This window comes from Lottia gigantea (genome assembly GCF_000327385.1).
Source record: "Lottia gigantea unplaced genomic scaffold LOTGIsca_35, whole genome shotgun sequence".
Classification (NCBI taxonomy): Eukaryota; Metazoa; Mollusca; class Gastropoda; family Lottiidae; genus Lottia; species Lottia gigantea.
This window is the reverse complement of record NW_008709190.1, coordinates 1,317,398-1,336,095: the sequence shown is the minus strand read 5'-3', so window position 1 is coordinate 1,336,095 and position 18,698 is coordinate 1,317,398. Positions and strand designations below refer to the sequence as shown.

General features: G+C 32.2%; 2 protein-coding genes across 2 annotated transcripts in view; one reads left to right on the top strand and one right to left on the bottom strand.

Moving 5' to 3' along the window:
- LOTGIDRAFT_233146 (hypothetical protein) overlaps positions 1-11,534 on the top strand; it is a 17,398-nt gene extending 5,864 nt beyond the window's left edge. The window contains exons 8-22 of the mRNA XM_009058694.1: positions 391-421; positions 806-810; positions 1,195-1,225; positions 1,610-1,614; positions 2,160-2,352; positions 2,836-2,947; positions 3,315-3,394; positions 3,554-3,648; positions 6,953-7,006; positions 8,769-8,879; positions 9,235-9,396; positions 9,490-9,630; positions 9,909-9,975; positions 10,303-10,449; positions 10,713-11,534. Of these exons, the coding sequence (XP_009056942.1) occupies positions 391-421; positions 806-810; positions 1,195-1,225; positions 1,610-1,614; positions 2,160-2,352; positions 2,836-2,947; positions 3,315-3,394; positions 3,554-3,648; positions 6,953-7,006; positions 8,769-8,879; positions 9,235-9,396; positions 9,490-9,630; positions 9,909-9,975; positions 10,303-10,449; positions 10,713-10,906 (1,428 nt within the window). The 3' untranslated portion in view covers positions 10,907-11,534. The remainder of the gene's footprint in view (positions 1-390; positions 422-805; positions 811-1,194; positions 1,226-1,609; positions 1,615-2,159; positions 2,353-2,835; positions 2,948-3,314; positions 3,395-3,553; positions 3,649-6,952; positions 7,007-8,768; positions 8,880-9,234; positions 9,397-9,489; positions 9,631-9,908; positions 9,976-10,302; positions 10,450-10,712) is intronic.
- A 969-nt stretch (positions 11,535-12,503) lies between these two features.
- On the bottom strand, positions 12,504-17,248 carry LOTGIDRAFT_120790 (hypothetical protein; the record flags this gene model as incomplete). Its single annotated transcript, XM_009058693.1, has 2 exons — positions 12,504-12,806; positions 15,191-17,248. The coding sequence occupies 2 exons, from the start codon at positions 17,246-17,248 to the stop codon at positions 12,504-12,506; spliced, it is 2,361 nt and encodes a 786-aa protein (XP_009056941.1).
- Between the last annotated feature and the right edge of the window lie 1,450 nt (positions 17,249-18,698).

Here is an 18,698-nt window from a genome sequence, read left to right as displayed (position 1 = left end):
GTTATGTTTGTTATAATGAGATATATAACCAGTATACATAATGTTTCTATTTTTTAGTTGATGTATGTTACAATGAGATATATAACCAGTATATGTTATGTTTCTATTTTTTAGGTTATGTTTGTTATAATGTTATATATAATCAGTATGTTTATTTTTTAGGTTGTGTTTGTTACAATGAGATATATAACCAGTATACGTAATGTTTCTATTTTCTGGTTATGTTTGTTATAATGAGATATATAAACAAGTATACGTAATGTTTCTATATTTTAGGTTATGTTTGTTACAATGAGATATATAACCAGTATACATAATGTTTCCATTTTTTAGGTGATGTATGTTACAATGAGATATATAACCAGTATATGTTATGTTTCTATTTTTTAGGTTATGTTTGTTATAATGAGATATAAAACCAGTATGTTTATTTTTTAGATTGTGTTTGTTACAATGAGATATAAAACCAATATACGTAATGTTTCTATTTGTTAGGTTATGTATGTTACAATGAGATATATAACCAGTATACATAATGTTTCTATTTTTTAGGTTATACCAGTATATGTTATGTTTCTATTTTTTAGGATATGTTTGTTATAATGAGATATATAACCAGTATGTTTATTTTTTAGGTTGTGTTTGTTACAATGAGATATATAACCAGTATACGTAATGTTTCTTTTTTCTGGTTATGTTTGTTATAATGAGATATATAACCAGTATACGTAATGTTTCTATATTTTAGGTTATGTTTGTTATAATGAGATATATAACCAGTATACATAATGTTTGTATTTTTTAGGTGATGTATGTTACAATGAGATATATAACCAGTATATGTTATGTTTCTATTTTTTAGGTTATGTTTGTTATAATGTTATATATAACCAGTATGTTTATTTTTTAGGTTGTGTTTGTTACAATGAGATATATAACCAGTATACGTAATGTTTCTATTTTCTGGTTATGTTTGTTATAATGAGATATATAAACAAGTATACGTAATGTTTCTATATTTTAGGTTATGTTTGTTATAATGAGATATATAACCAGTATATGTAATGTTTCTATTTTCTGGTTATGTTTGTTACAATGAGATATATAACCAGTATACATAATGTTTCCATTTTTTAGGTGATGTATGTTACAATGAGATATATAACCAGTATATGTTATGTTTCTATTTTTTAGGTTATGTTTGTTATAATGAGATATATAACCAGTATGTTTATTTTTTAGATTGTGTTTGTTACAATGAGATATAAAACCAATATACGTAATGTTTTTATTTGTTAGGTTATGTATGTTACAATGAGATATATAACCAGTATACATAATGTTTCTATTTTTTAGGTTATACCAGTATATGTTATGTTTCTATTTTTTAGGATATGTTTGTTATAATGAGATATATAACCAGTATGTTTATTTTTTAGGTTGTGTTTGTTACAATGAGATATATAACCAGTATACGTAATGTTTCTTTTTTCTGGTTATGTTTGTTATAATGAGATATATAACCAGTATACGTAATGTTTCTATATTTTAGGTTATGTTTGTTATAATGAGATATATAACCAGTATACATTATGTTTGTATTTTTTAGGTGATGTATGTTACAATGAGATATATAACCAGTATATGTTATGTTTCTATTTTTTAGGTTATGTTTGTTATAATGAGATATATAACCAGTATGTTTATTTTTTAGGTTGTGTTTGTTATAATGAGATATATAACCAGTATGTTTATTTTTTAGGTTGTGTTTGTTATAATGAGATATATAACCAGTATGTTTATTTTTTAGGTTGTGTTTGTTACAATGAGATATAAAACCAGTATATGTAATGTTTCTATTTTCTGGTTATGTTTGTTATAATGAGATATATAACCAGTGTTATGTTTCTATTTTTTAGGTTATGTTTGTTATAATGAGATATATAACCAGTATGTTTATTTTTTAGGTTATGTTTGTTACAATGAGATATATAACCAGTATGTTTATATTTTAGGTTATGTTTGTTACAATGAGATATATAACCAGTATGTTTATATTTTAGGTGATGTTTGTTACAATGAGATATATAACCAGTATGTTTATATTTTAGGTTATGTTTGTTACAATGAGATATATAACCAGTATGTTTATATTTTAGGTGATGTTTGTTATAATGAGATATATAACCAGTATAAAGAAGATCTACACCTTCTACAGTAATCTAGGTCATGATGAAAGTCTAGATAATATCTATATTATGAATAAAATGCAATTCTGGAGATTTTTAAAAGATTGCCAATTACATCATTTTGAGTTGACTTTAATGGATATGGACAGAATCATTGGAAAGAGTAAGTTTATCTTTTGATACTGCAATCTTGTTTCGTTACCTGGAGGAGTGAAGGTCCAGGGTTCAATTATTCAGATTCCCTCTGTCACTGATGAAGGTCAGAGCAGCTAACTTTGAATGGACAATTAACTGAAGCTGTACACATAATGAAAGAAATAAGTGACTAAGATAGTTTATTCTACGAGCTTTCATTAGATGAAATGATTTGGAAAATATAAATGACGTAACTACAGATATTGAACCAATTTAACCCTATGACATTTGTAGTTACCAACAACAATGTCCTCTACTGCATTATATATTGACCCTATGGGCTGAATATTAGACAGGACCATGTCTGTGTGTATTGGGCCTAATTCTGACCCATGTAAAATAATATTATTATTATCAATCAGTGTTAATAATAACCAATATTTATAAACCAAACGAGTTAAAGATCACTCCATAGTTTCCTTTGGTTTTAAATTTCTCAACTCTTTTTCAGATTACCATAAAGCAACTTATGAGCTTCACAATCCTTTTGAGAAGATATTACAGAGACAGTTTATTAATTATTTAATAATATTAGCCTATCATACATATCATGAACAGATGGAGTAAGTTAATTTTTTGTATGTCTTTTCCCCAAAATATGTGTCAGAATGCATGAAATCAATTTTATTTTTGAAATAAGGTTTTGGAGGAGAAGCTTCTCAGACACTACATTACACTTTCAGTGCTTCCACAGCTGCCTAATTTAGGATCCCCCCACCCCCCTTTAAATCAGACTGCCTCTTTTTTTGTACCCATGTCTTTGAAGTCTGGCTTACCAAAAATATCCTGTCACAAGGTTTGAGCATAGATGGCATTATAGGCCCTGACAAATAATCACATTAAAAATTATGACATCAAAGTTTAAATTTTGTTAGCTCATTTGTGGACTGTTCATACCTGTAACTCTGGTGGACTAATTTTTTTTTCTAGAGAAGATGGTCCTATATTATCATGGTGTATGTCCAAATTGATCACAGAAAATGTCTTGCAGAATGCCTGTAATGTTCATGGTAAGTGATGTTTATTATAGCTGTTATTTCATTAACCCTTCGAAAGGCAGTATATATACTCAATAAAACTCATGCATATCATAGATTCTTTTTTAACAAAATAATGCATTTTTCCATTTATAATATAATAACATATTACTGTATATTTGTTTATTACAGGTTTTATCTATATTGAAACTAGAAGAGCTAATAATGCTCTAGTACATTTAGATCAAGCTTATGAAGTGTATCAATCTGTATCTTCACCAAGAAAGGTAAGTACTGTAAAAAATAGCTGTATTGATCAGGTGTGATTTTGAATTTGAATCCTAAATTTGTTCAATGGACTTATTTTTCTTACACATTTTTGTGGTATAAGCTTACCTAAAAATATAATATATGTTATATTATATACATTCAAAGACGGGGATGCTCGATTGGTGAGTTCTGCACATTCGGGATTTATGGAATCAGTTAAGCGTTCTATAAAACAAGTTGGAACAGAGTTCAGAACGTTTTCCACGTTCCACGTTCCATTTAAAATGGAAGGAAATAGATGGGAAAATTTTGAATGTGATTTTGGAAATGAAATACAATATTTTACATTACATGGACATGTACCTATGATTATCAACTACATTTTTTAGTTTCTATGATTAGGATGTCCGAAAAAATGTCTAATGGAAGATTTTATATCAAGTGTTAATGTTCTTAAAGGGATAGGTACTCCATTCTGGGGGTTGATTTTAGTCTGGAATATATGTAAATAGTATTCTGTAGTACTAGAAATGTACATAAAATCACATAATTCCTTTAAATATATCTCAAACTAGGAATTTCTTTGCCTATGTCTATAGATGTCTTCTCTATATATGGATGTGTCTTAAAACAGACTTGTCTTTGTCTTTTTAAACTTTCAAATGCGGATAATTTTAGTCGCACATGGATTTGAAGGCTCAAATTTCAAAGGTGAGCTGTAAACAGTATTACTGGCTTAGCTATAAGATTCCTGTTTCTGAGACTAATGTATGATTGGTCCAAAAAATGGCGCATCTATCCCTTTGAAAAGGGCATTGATTACAGTTTGATCAGGTTTAGTGTTTTGCTTTGATCTCAGATGAGCTTTATTTTTGTGATTGATAGAGGGTTACAGAGTTATTGCCCTTGCATTATGTGCCTTATTGCAGTGAAATGTGCTTGTGTAAAGCTAAAACTCAAATACAAATCTAATGAAAATATGTGTGCTGTGTTAAAAACTGATTTCCATCACAAAATATTTTATTAGTCATCATTTTGTCTTTCATCGATCATTGTCTGGTTCTGTCTGACAAATGGTGGTGATGAATTCTAATCTCTGCCAGCAGGTGAAAGTCTAATGATTTAAATTTCAATGATTTTGTCCTCATTATTTTTGACAATGTTGCTGTAAATAGCTTTTAATAAACCAGAAAAGGTCATTTCTGATTGGTTGTTCTCAAGATAACAAACAGAATTATTTTATATTTGTGAAAAGTGTTAAGATGGAATACAGGCATTTTTATATGTATATTTCAGTATCCAAGTTTGACAAATACATAAAACATTCATTTTTCGAAAATTTTCCTTGACACCATCTAAAATGAAAGTATTAGTGCAGACAAATAATGAAATAACCTTTTCAACATTGCAATAGATATAATACATGCATCGGCCATATTGAATCCAGAATGAGGCTAATAACCCAAACAAACAAAGCTAACGTTATGTCACTGCAGTAAAATCACTACCATGAAACATTTCATTTCTAATCCCAAACAAACAATGGTAATGTTATATCACTGCAGTAAAATCACCTCAAGTGCAGAAAAGTAGGACGTAAAACTCCATTCATTTCATTTCTAATCCCACTGATAACCATATTTTACATAATTAAAATAGGAATTGATTCAGCTACTTAATGATACTTTCAGATGAATTTTACCATCACACATTTCTGAGAAAGGGCTGTTTAAGCCCATTTTCTCCCTGTTGATTGGATGTTCAATGATGTCACATTGGCTGTTCATTCATAGCGTTGCCATCTTATCAATGGATGCCATAACTTGCGTTATGAACCTCGCTTTCGGTGTCTCAAAAACGAAACGTGAATAAGGTCTATATGAGGAGTTATTTCCTAGAATATGGAATTATTTTCTTCAGTTTATTATATTTTATTCTATTTGATTGTTTAAAAACCAAGAGTTCTATAAGTTGATTATCATGTCAACTCCGCATGGTTCTACCTCCCTTGATTTCACATAAAATAAACCGATCTGTCAAAATCTGATTTCTGTTTATTTTAATGAATCATTGTTGACTTCCCACTGAGACAATTAGAGTGTCATAGTCATTAATTTATGATCTAAATCTAATTCCAGGACATATGGAATTCGTTTCTATTCCTGTCTTAATTAAAATTCATATGTGCACTGTTCGAATTAGCCTTCCTAATTTCATTTGAAGAGAAACAGCAGTTCTTGATGCAATCACGTCCTATTGTTTTAAAGCTATTTTGAAGTATTAAACAGTGTATTGCTATTTCCAATGGATATAAACAGACTTAGATTGATAATTGAGAACACAGTCTTGTGACCATTAACCTTCCTTTTGTTATGTGTATATCAAAACTTTCAACACAAGCAGATGGTTTACCTTGGGTTTCAAGGTATCTGACCTTTCATCTCATTTATGCTCAGTGTCCAAAAGCTTAATGAATTTGTTATTTTATGTTAAAGGGATTGTAAAGAGATTTTCTAATTTTTGTTATATTGACACTAATTGCATCAATTTGCACCATTCCAAATTTCATTCAGATGTCTTTGGTTTCTGCAATTCCACCAAAACTTTGAAAAAGTCACTAAAACCCGTAGTTTTTGTGGAATTGCAGGAACTACATACTGAAATTTAGAATGGCTCAAATTGATGCTATTAGTGTCCCTCATCCAAATAAAAAACTTAAAAAACCTCTTATGAATTCTTTTAATGATAATTTTGTAACCCTTTGTTATCTGGTTATAATAAACTGTTTGTAATAGGGTCATTGGTAACTGTAGATAATATTTCTGATAAATTTGTATTTAAAGGGATATGTGTGCCATTTTTGGTTGATTTTAGACTTTATTAAATATAAATAGTCTTCAGAAGTACTAGAAATGTACGAAGATCACATAATTCCTATAAAAATATTTCAAAATAGGAATTTTACTATTTCTATATATGTCTTTTCTATATATGTCTTGTCTATATATCACAGAGTATCTTAAAATGATGCGCCGTCAATTTAACATTCAAACGCAGATAATTCTGGTGGACACAAATGGATTTGAAGGCTCAAATTTGACAGTGAGCTTTGAACACTATTACTCATTAGCTCAGCTAATAGATTACAGTTTCTGAGACTAATTGGTCAAAAAATGGCCTACTTATCCCTTAAATACTACAATCATATCATTTTTTTGTGCCATTTACAACTTATCCTCTAGTTTCAATTATGGAGTGCTATTTTCTGGTCATGAAAGAATGGTTTGATATTTGGATTGTTGATTTATTTTTATTTTTCAGCACAAACCAAAAGAACCAGCATTAAAGATGAGACAGTATTTATTTATGATGAAGGTAAGGATTTAGATACATTAACTTATCTTTAATCAAATTGGATTGATTGAGTTATCCATCACATTTTAATTGGATGGGACAACACAATTCATTGCAGGTAGAATAGGAGATAACAAGTTAAGTTAATGTCTGGAATTATCATATTTCAAAAGATGGCAAACAATTGTCTCAAACAAATAAGTAGAGATGTTTCAATGCAAAGTATATGGTACAATGAAAATTGTTATAATGAAAAGTATAAATGTTACAATGAAAATTGTTTTAATGAAAAGTATAGATGTTACAATGAAAAGTATAAATGTTACAATGAAAAGTATAGATAGATGTTACAATGAAAAGTATAAATGTTACAATGAAAATTAGTACAATGAAAATTGTCATAATGAAAAGTATGAATGTTCCAATGAAAAGTATAGATGTTTCAATGAAAAGTATCTAGATGTTTCAATGAAAAGTATAAATGTTACAATGAAAAGTATAGATGTTACAATGAAAAGTATTAATGTTACAATGAAAATTGTCATAATGAATAGTATAAATGTTACAATGAAAAGTATCTAGATGTTTCAATGAAAAGTATAAATGTAACAATGAAAAGTATAGATGTTTCAATGAAAAGTATATGTTCTTGTAATAGTTTCGGAAGTGATGAAACAAATTAGACATTCTGAGTTAAGAAGGGCCCCAATAGAAATGTGTTAGTCATAATATTAGTTAGTTAGTTATTTACTTTTTTGACAGTTTTAATTGTATTTAAATTGAAATGTATTATTTAAATGTTTCTTCAACATTCCAACTTGTTAGCTGCCTGGGGTTCTATGTCTGTTTCTGAAATTCCAAGATGGAATAAAAAATGTTGCTATTACATTCCATTGTAATTATACATTAAGTCATTGTTGGTTGAGATCATTCCAATCTTTAATGAAAAGAAATGTTTCAAGTTAAAATGTGTTCAAATAAAAAGCAAAAATTGTTGGTTAAAAGTGTAAAAATCGTGATTGAAATTATGTGCCATTAAGTTCGAATAAAAAGCATTAATATTTAAATTGAAAGTATAAATGTTTCAATGAAAAACATCAAATGTTTGTATGAAAAGCATTTATATTCATATGTAAAGTATATTATGTTCCAATGCAAATTATTAAATCTTTTATTGAAAAGTATAAATCTTTCAATGGACAGCATATATGTTACAAAGTAAAGTATTAAATGTTAGGATAAACTGAAATAAAAATAATAAATGTTAAGATGAAAAGTCGAATTGTTTCAGTGAGTAGTAGAAATAATTATGACAATAAAAAGTATTGATGTTCCTTTGAAAAGTATAAATGTTACAATGAAAAGTATAGATGTTACAATGAAAAGTATAAATGTTACAATGAAGAGTATAGATGTCATAATGAAAAGTATAGATGTTACAATGAAAAGTATAGATGTTACAATGAAAAGTATAAATGTTACAATGAAAAGTATAGATGTTATAATGAAAAGTATAGATGTTACAATGAAAAGTATAAATGTTACAATGAAAAGTATAAATGTTACAATGAAAAGTATAGATGTTATAATGAAAAGTATAGATGTTACAATGAAAAGTATAAATGTTACAATGAAAAGTATAAATGTTACAATGAAAAGTATAAATGTTACAATGAAAAGTATAGATGTTACAATGAAAAATATAGATGTTACAATGAAAAGTATAGATGTTACGATGAAAAGTATCATTTAATTATATATTCAATGCTTTTATTGATTGTAGGATTTAAAGTTGATAAACAATGATTTAGATCCACAAGCAGTAATAAGAGTATTGTCATCAGATGATCCTAGTGTTGATGATTCTGAAGGATGTTATAATCTAGAACTAGAGGTAAGATATTACAACAGGACTACAGAGTGTCATGTGGAATCTGTGTCTAAATATTAACTATGAATTGTAGCATAGCGCAACCCAAAGTAGAGCAATAAGACCAATGACATTATAAGACTGCCAATGATTGGTGGGAAAACGGGGTGTGATTGTCTGTTGTAAATAGCTTGAAACGTCACCATTTTTTCTGTATAAACAATATTTATTTACATAATAGGATTAGGGAACAGGCTTTCGCTATCCTCTTACGTGACCTTTGGTATGATTCTTGTAAGATTACACTGGAGACCGACAAAAAAAATAAAAACGAAATGAAATTGTTATCTAATTTACTTAACATACCTCTATGTTGCAGATGACTTTCTTGGAGTTTTTTGAAGCATTAATTGGCTGTGCTGAGATATTTGTAACAGAAGCAGTAGTTAAAGATCCTGCAACACCTCGACCAAGTACAGCTTTGACACAAGATCAAAGCATGTACTCTATACCAGTAGCTCCATCTAGGTTGACAAGTCATGTGAGTTATCTTCTCCTTTCTACTGCAGTTGGTTTTATGAATCATCATTTCCTTGTCAATTAGTTGACAACCATGTATGTCTCTGTTTTATAGGCTGGTGTTGAAGATGGTGTGGAATCAGCACAAGCAACACCCAATCTTGATAATTCTAGTGGTATGGGAACACCAACAAGAGCTCAATCATCAGCAGCGACCACAAATAAAACAGCCGAGAACTCACATAAGACACTTGAAGTAGGATACTTATACTCCCATCTCTCTGTGTGGATAGACAATGTCTGCACCCAAGTTTGTCAATTCATTAGAACTTCCTGGTCCAAAATGCTGGTCCAATGATTGGTCATTGAACATCTTGAATGGCTTGCTTCACTGTTTTAATATCTCTTATTGTATGAATTTTGAATACTGACATTTTTGTATAGATAAGAAACTGATACTATAAAGGTGTTTTATTACTGTTGCTTGAGTTAGGTTACTCTGGTTTGATTAAAGTATGTAAATTTTTATTTTAGAATCAAGCATCTTCCAACAACCTGATATCAGATACTGGTATTCAAGGTCTACAAGACAGTTCAAAAGGTATACACACACATTTAATTTGTATTCTTCAATTCAGACTGTCAAGAAAACATTACTGGGTCAGAGTCCTGTTGATAAAAAAAAAATCTGATAATAAGAATTAGCCATAAGTAGAAATATCATACTTGCGACAAAATTGGTCATAATTAGATTTTTTATGCAGACAGACGTTTCCCCAACATCTAAGGATTATGGAAGATGCTTATGAAGTTATGGTACATTATGATTGGTTGAACTACCTTTTGCCACTTGGTATCTGTTCTTTTGAACCTTTGCATAGTCTGTGAGCATGCTGCAAATGATATGTTTTGTGTTCATCTTTTATAGACATCCAAGATTTAGGAGAACAACAAAAATCTGCATCATTTGTGAGCACTCAAACAACAGGTACAGAAGATAATGCTCAATTAATACAGAGTACAGTGTCTATTGGTGGGCATACAGAAATCGCTATAGATGATACAGATAGAATCAGTAAGTTCTTGGAAGATTTAGTCCCGTCTTCATTAACCCACAAGGTGCAGAAAAGTAGGAAGTAAAACTCCATTCATTTCATTTCATTTCATTTCATTTTGGAAGATTTAGTCGAGGGCAAATTGATGGGTCTGTGTTTAGAAAATCTTATCTTTATTTTGAGGTACTGGGCAGTTGCTACTCATTGATGAAGCTCAAATTCAGAGATACTTTTTCGCTGAGAGTGGTCAAGAATGAAACTCAAAGGGTCATTTTTATTTCAGGTGATGGTGAAAATGAGGAAGAAGAAGAGTTAGATGAAGCAACCAGAAGATTCAATTTCTGGACACATCAAATTCACATTTTCTTTGTCAGAAAGTTTTTCCCCGCTGCTGAAAGAATGTCTGTTATTAGAACAGCTATAAGCTGTAAAATGTTAGAGGAGGCTAGACAAAGATCTGTGGCTTCCCACTACTAAACAGTTCTGATTAGTCCAGCAGTCCACCGTCCAAGCTTTTACTGAAATTCAACTGAAGCAATTTTATTTCCAACTACTGTAGTTGGGTTGGTCTTTAACCCAGTAATCAAGCTGTTTATATAAAAGGACATCTTCATGACATCAAGTTATTATGTACTGTGTCTAATATCTTGACTGCAATTGCCTGTATTCTTGTATCACGCGATGCAGTGATTGGACAGTACTCTAAAGAAAACAGCCAATCAGAACCCTTGACATTAAGACTGTGAACAGTATGGCTTACAAACTTTCAGTTGAGGGGCTCTGATAGTGTACAATCCAATCAGATTGCTGCATATACCAAAGGTGGCTATTGCAGTCAAGATAAAAGACAAAGTTTGTACAAGCTTGACATTGTGAAGATGCCAAGAGGGTCATGTTCTTGTTCCTTGTTGAACCCATATCAATAGGTATTTATAGTGTAAAAGCTATACAACATATTCTGTTGGTCGGAATGAAATTTTGGTTTGTCAATTGACCATTTTTAGATTGTAATATAACCATATCTTATTTTACGAAACTGTGATATTTTGTTATTTATTTATATCTTGATAATGTATGCAGGTAACGATAATAAAAATTCAACATCAAAGTTAAGATTTCTGACACTCCCTAGAATGGATTCCAAAAAAATTGGCGGTGGCCCCTCCTAATACATACGTAAATTTGGATGACAGATGACCGTTTATCCGCTAATAATCCCCCCCCCCCTTCACAATAATGAGGCTAGCCAGGCCCAATTTTAAATTTCATTCATTTTTTACATGTCTGGTGCTGTTTGACCCCCTCGACAATTATTTGGCCCCTCCACCTACTTATTCCCAGAAACACCACTAGCTACAGACACTACTCTATCAGAATGTCTAGTTAATGATGCCAATTCATTTGCCTGAAAAACAAATGAATCAATGTAGGCTAGTCAGGCATTGATGCGCTAAAAAAAGATTGCATTTTAACATGTGACCTGATCTTACCCACGTTGTTGCCAACTGAACACATTTTAACACTTTCAGAGAGTAAAGCATCTGATTAAAAAAACACTCCGTTTTTTTGTAAAAAAAAAAATCTAGTTATAATATATCATTGATACAATTGCATTTGATTGTATTTTAAGGTCGAACAGTCAAAGATTTAATTCCATCTGAAAGTTTTCTCTCATAAATAGTCAATGTATTATCCATTAACATAATCCAACACGGATGCATACAACGACTGTGTACTAATTAATGTCTTTTGCATGCATGCCAAGCTCAAAGGGATCCAAATGATGTTTCGGTGGATACTTCTAGCAAAGAGCTTAGCCGTACCACAAACTGCAAAAGGATACTTCCGGTTGTTTTCTGACGAACAATATTCGAAACCAATCTGGCTTGGCGTACCATTTCCAGATCTACTTAGCCTTGGATCTATACTTGAATGAATATATTATAGCATTGTGTCATTGAACAACAAAGTCCTATCAAACTTTCGTGACGTCAGTGGAAGGCATCTAAACGCTAAAAGAAATCTCAATCATGCTACAATCTATTCCTGTTTAATAATAGTCATCACACTGACTTCAAGGTTGTTGAAATAGAACCGAAGCATTATTAACAATCTTTTGAAAATCATATTGTTTGGCTAAGCAAGAAAATTTATGAGGAGTTCCATAGCGTTCAATAGTCACGTCTGCCTTTTGACCCTTTGACTTGATTTTCGAATCAACTCGAACAGCATCGCGTGATCCCATCGACGGATCTTCAGTAAAATAGTTAAAAGGTAAGAAAGATATTGACATCTCATTTCCGGTGGTGGCAGTATTGGGTACGTCTTCTGTATGAGGTATATGATGCATGCCAAGACTAAGCCAAGCAACTAAATCCTGAAAATAGAAATCAGAAACTATATGATAACGAACTTCATAGGAATTTTCTCGTCTGTTGCATTCTTACATGCTAACGTCATTAAACTCAGCTTATACCATCCATCTTAACATAAAGAATCAAAGATTGATTACCAATAGACTATTTATCGACTACACAAATCTTATCCTTGTAACTGTTGTATGATGCATGTTCGTCACAGTCAGCTTCTACTAGTACTATAGAATCTAACATTGGGCCTACGTACATTTGGTTTGCGAGCTCTATGTTTCGGGCAAATCCAGGATGGGTGCGGTTTCTTTTAAGAATGATCTGACCAGATTCTTTTTTTAAATTGTGTTTAGTGTAATTTTGAGCGATTTGCATCAAAGGATGTAATATACGCCAATCAAATCGCTGTTAAAAGAGGTTAGACTATAGTCAAACGTAAAATGCCCGTATAATAAAAGTTAAAGAATCCCTATAAAGACAATACTGCCTTGAACGCCGTCCAAAGTTTACAAAAATTTACTTTAAACATCAATTTTTCATCGACATTTTATTAAAGAAAATTTTTGTCAAGCTTTCAACATTCGAAACTACATTTCAAATGACAAGGCAGGGCGCGCTGTTTTGTTTGGTTATGTCCAGTATTAATGAATTTTGTACATTCAAATAACGAAAAGATAGATTTACTGAATAGATCAATGAAGTATAAATTGGAGTTGAAAAGGGAGTATTAGTTTATTATTCAAATAATCAAAGAGGTTTTCACCTTTAAAACTACCAGCTTATTCTTTAATTGAAGAGAAATTAGCATCGATATCAGGTTACTAATAAGCATGCGTTTTTTCAGACTAAAAATATCAAACCTATTTGGAAGAGATTTATTTTTTATTAAGAAGAGATATTGTGTTAAAAATGTGATACAGCTTCAATTAGGGTTTCCAGCAGAGACTAGAATTTAGTATAGGTTATGTTGTTAGAAGAGGGTCCTAGTTTACAGGCAAACTCGCACTTGCGAAGTTGCATGCAATCTGTGAAAACGAATTCGTGTATATTCCTTGTCTAAGCTGAGATGCTTAAAGTGTACTCTTAAGTTATCTTGAAGTTCAGTATATACTTCCAATCGATATCATATATACTTAATTGTGCGCTTTGTTAAACTTCCTCTTCAGTGTCACACCATAATATGATGTGAGAGAAATTGCAAGCTACAGCGTCACACCATAATATGATATGGGAGATATTGCAAGCTACACCGTCACATCATAATATGATATGGAAGAAATTGCAAGCTACAGCGCCACACCATAATATAATATGGGAGATATTGCAAGCTATAGCGTCACACCATAATATGATATGAGAGAAATTGCAAGCTACAGCGTCACACCATAATATATTATGCGAGATATTGCAAGCTACAGCGCCACACCATAATATAATATGGGAGATATTGCAAGCTATAGCGTCACACCATAATATGATATGAGAGAAATTGCAAGCTACAGCGTCACACCATAATATATTATGCGAGATATTGCAAGCTATAGCGCCACACCATGCTATAAAATGGGAGATATCATAGGCTACACCGTCACAATATAATACAATATGGGAGATATCGCAAGTTACAGCGCCACAAAATAATATGATATGGGAGATATCGCAAGCTACAGCGTCACACCATAATATGATATGGGAGATATAGCAAGCTGCATCGTCACACCATAATATAATATGGGAGATATCGCAAGCTACAACGTCACACTATAATATGATATGGGAGATATCGCAAGCTACAGCGTCACACCATAATAAAATATGGGTGATTTTGTAAGCTGCATCGTCACACCATAATATGATATGGGAGATATCGCAAGCTACAGCGTCTCACCATAATATGATATGGGAAATATCTCAAGCTACAGCGCCACACTATGATATAAAATGGGAGATATCGTAGGCTACAGCGCCACACTATAATATAATATGGGAGATATAGCAAGCTACAGCGCCACACTATGATATAAAATGGGAGATATCGTAGGCTACAGCGTCACACTATAATATAATATGGTAGATATCGCAAGCTACAGCGTCACACCATACTATGATTGTTAAGACGTTATCATGACTACAATAAAGCGAAAAAGTAACTTTACACCCACCCCTTTCCACCTATCGACAAAAATTTTTTGATCATATCGCGTTCAGGACAAAAAGTTAAAAAGATTCGTGCATTATTTGGTGTTGGTAATAATCACCAGATTTAATGAGAAGTTGGAAACTTTGACATTTTGCAAACCTTCAGAAAATATATCTGAAACATCTGAAACTGAATTCTTACCCTACAGGTTAGTTTAGTTATTCATACAGAATGTTATCAAATACTACTTACCTCATCTACAATATTCTCATTATCATTTATATAGGAAACAAAATCGACTACAGGATCACCACTATCAAACATTGAATACATTGAACTGCTAGTATCTTCACTATCTTTCCGTTTCGTTACACACATTTGATATCTCGACCACGTTATAGTTCGTTCGAAACCGTGGTTTTCTGGTAAAATTTGCTTACTGAATCCTTTCCCAAGAATTCGATATCCTCTGGGTTCTGAGTATTTGTTTAGTTTGTCATTGTTTATGATTAAATGATATTTCGGGGTATTAAAATTGTATTTATATGCTGCCTTTTGTTCAGTAGATTTTAAATTGCGTTTAAAAGTCAGTTGAGTATGGTATTCACCATTTTCATACCATTTCCTGGTTCGATTTTCTACCTCTGTATCCAAAGTCATGTATCGATTTTTGGTTCCGAGTATATCCATATCTGCCTTAAAACTGAATAAATGATGATGAACAGGGGCAATAGACGATTCCGAAACACGAAACCCATAAGCTCCTTCTTCATGATAATACAAACTGGACAGAATGAACCCAGTCGAATGCACTTTAACGTCAATAGCACCGTTTTGATGAAATACAAAATCAATGATGTAGTCATAATTAAACATTACAAACATAGTTCGGAGAATAAGAACATAATCTACTAATCCCGAATTAAAGAATCCACTTCGGGAACTTCCAGAGCGATGACGACGTAAAGGTAACGCCGTGTTATGTTCAAATACACAAATTGCGTTAGGATACGTTTTAGGCGTAAGATTGTCTTCGTTGTAGATAACAGAATCCACAAAAGTGGCATGTTCCGGACAATCGACACCCGGCATCATACCATGAGCGCGATTACCAATACCAAAAGCACTGTCCGATAACTGAGCATAAAGACCATGTGGGGTTGCTCCAGCATAAATCACAATTATTTCCTGCATACTCAACTCATACATAATCCTCTCATTTTGAAACTTTATGTCGTACAACTGAATCCCTGATGCATATGACATCCTAAAATTGAATTCCCATTGAAGATAATCCACATGTTGATTTCTAACTCTATAGCGATGTCCTTGGGGTTCATATTGTTTAGGACCTGATGTTGGTACATCAGGGAATCTTTTACCCCGTATATTCAGTGAGCCCGGAACAGATGTTTCTCCTGGGGATGCTTTTGGTGGTCTGATCAATGCTTTTGGGATTTCGTTATTTTCGTATTTCCGGACTAATTCTTCTACCGATGAAAACATTTTATTTGCATACCAAAGTTTTTCAATTTTCCAATTTGAGGCATTGATGCCGTCCATATTAATAAGAATTTGAAAACCAACTGGATGAAGTGTTGCGAATTCTAGTTGATACAAAGACGTAATCCACAACTTTCTCTCCTTCGAAAACGCTGAAGAGACGGCCGATGCTGTAAACGTGAGACAGTTCTTCTTGCAGATAAACGAAGCGCCGTAACTTCGCTTCAACATATTTTCGACCTTGGTAGCAACTTCTTTTCGAAGTAAGTTGACCGCTACGACCATCTCTGTGTTGCTGAATTGTCGAACTCTATATGGGATATCTTTGATTCTTCTTGGATTATGATAGTATCTTGTTGGTCGTGGTATGGGAGCAACGATATACTCTTCAACAACGGGTGGGTCATTCTGTGGCAGAAACAGGTATGCCTTCGCCTCTCGAGCTGGGGGTATCTCACGACCATTTCCATCGAGAAATTTAAGTGCTTGCGATTTGTTCGGAACATGTAGTTCTAGTCCTATGATATAATTCGTTGTCAAGTTAGCTTTATCTGGTTTGACCAACTTTAATTCTGATTGGGAATATAAGTAATCCAATACTTCGTTAATTTCCGATGAATTCAAATCTTCAAAGATATTTTGGTAAGTAGCGTCTTTAAAAAGCTTAGGATTAGGTTCTTCATCGCCACAAATTGTCGGAATTGTTTCATCTTTATGCGTGGCTAACCAGATAACGAATGCAATCAGTCCAACGTTTGCAACGACCGACAAAGCCAGAATTAGCGTGATCACAGACAATTTCTTCATTATAGCCACATTGATGATGTATTATCTGGAAAGAGGAAATAAACAAGGCTAATAAAGGTTCATGTAATACACGAATACCGAACGCAATATACGTCCTTGTCTAGATTTGTTCTTGTCTGTATTTGAGAGATATCCCCATAGGAAATATTTCATTTAATCAACCAGATTACTTTATAGAAGAAAAAATATATCAGTGAAATGAATACGCCCCTGCGGTCCTCATTGTCAAAGAAATTTTATTGAGTGTCAAATGATGTTTAAAAAAATATTTCTTTAATTGACTCTGGAAAATATATAAGCAAACCGAAGGCAGATCCAATAAGGAATTTTATTCAACTCTTTCTATACTTCGCTTAATGTAACAATACTTAACAAGATTAATAAGTGAATGTATATACTTCATCGATTTATTTGTAAGTGCACCCTAAGGCGTAAAAGACTTATACATAATATTTTTTTGGCGACTTTTTTCTGCACATTTAACAGTAATTGAATTTTACCCCTGGCCTTCGCTTTCGTAATTTCAATTCAATATTGTTATTACAACCACATTAACCTAAGTCGTGGGCTGTACGTGGGATGCAATGAGAGTTCAGAACTCTTTACATGGATGGTAGATTTGAAATTCTCTACAGTGCACCCCCCCCTCCCTCTCATCTATATGTTCAGAATTGGTAATGTCTACTGGTTGCAGTAGAGAACAAATAACTCATAAAAATGTTATTTTTCTGCTGTCCAGATACTTATAGAAATGTCAATTCCTTACTCCCACAATTTCAATCAGAAAAAAGATTATTCAGTTGCAGCCTACCAATTAAGCGGCTGTCGACGATTTCTAAATGTCAATCACTGTTTGATTCTTAATATAACCACAAATCAAAAGGAATAAAAGCAAAAAAGATAATATCCATCTAAACCTTATTCATCTTTATTGATTGCCTATAGACGGCAAAGACTGTGTAAAATGTTCCTCGCTATTTAACACAGTAGAAAAAAGAAAACAAATGGCTAATAAAAGTTGGAATAATTGATCTGAAGGTTGCGAGTTGATTGAGAGATGGGATGAACACAGATGTTTTAACATCAATGTATTAGTTTATGTTCTTCAAAACAAGATTAAGGGAAGAAAAATCGTACATGGGATTGATAGAGCAAATGCTTCAATGTTTATATTTCTTTTTTCTGTGGCTTTTCCTTTTAAGCGCCAATATAAATAAACACCAGTCGAGATTGGGGGGGGGGGGGGGGGGGGGGGGGAAAAAGGTGGAGGAGGGACTGTGGAGGAGGGGGGGGGGGATCACATGAATCTTTGAAAACAAATCCTCTATTTATTACAAAATGACGTCATATTAAACAGATTTGTTAAAAATGGAGTGGAGGTACAATAAAATTTAGGGCAAAAACCATTTTCTAAAAAAAAGGGGGGGGGGAAAGGGGGGGGGGGAAAAGA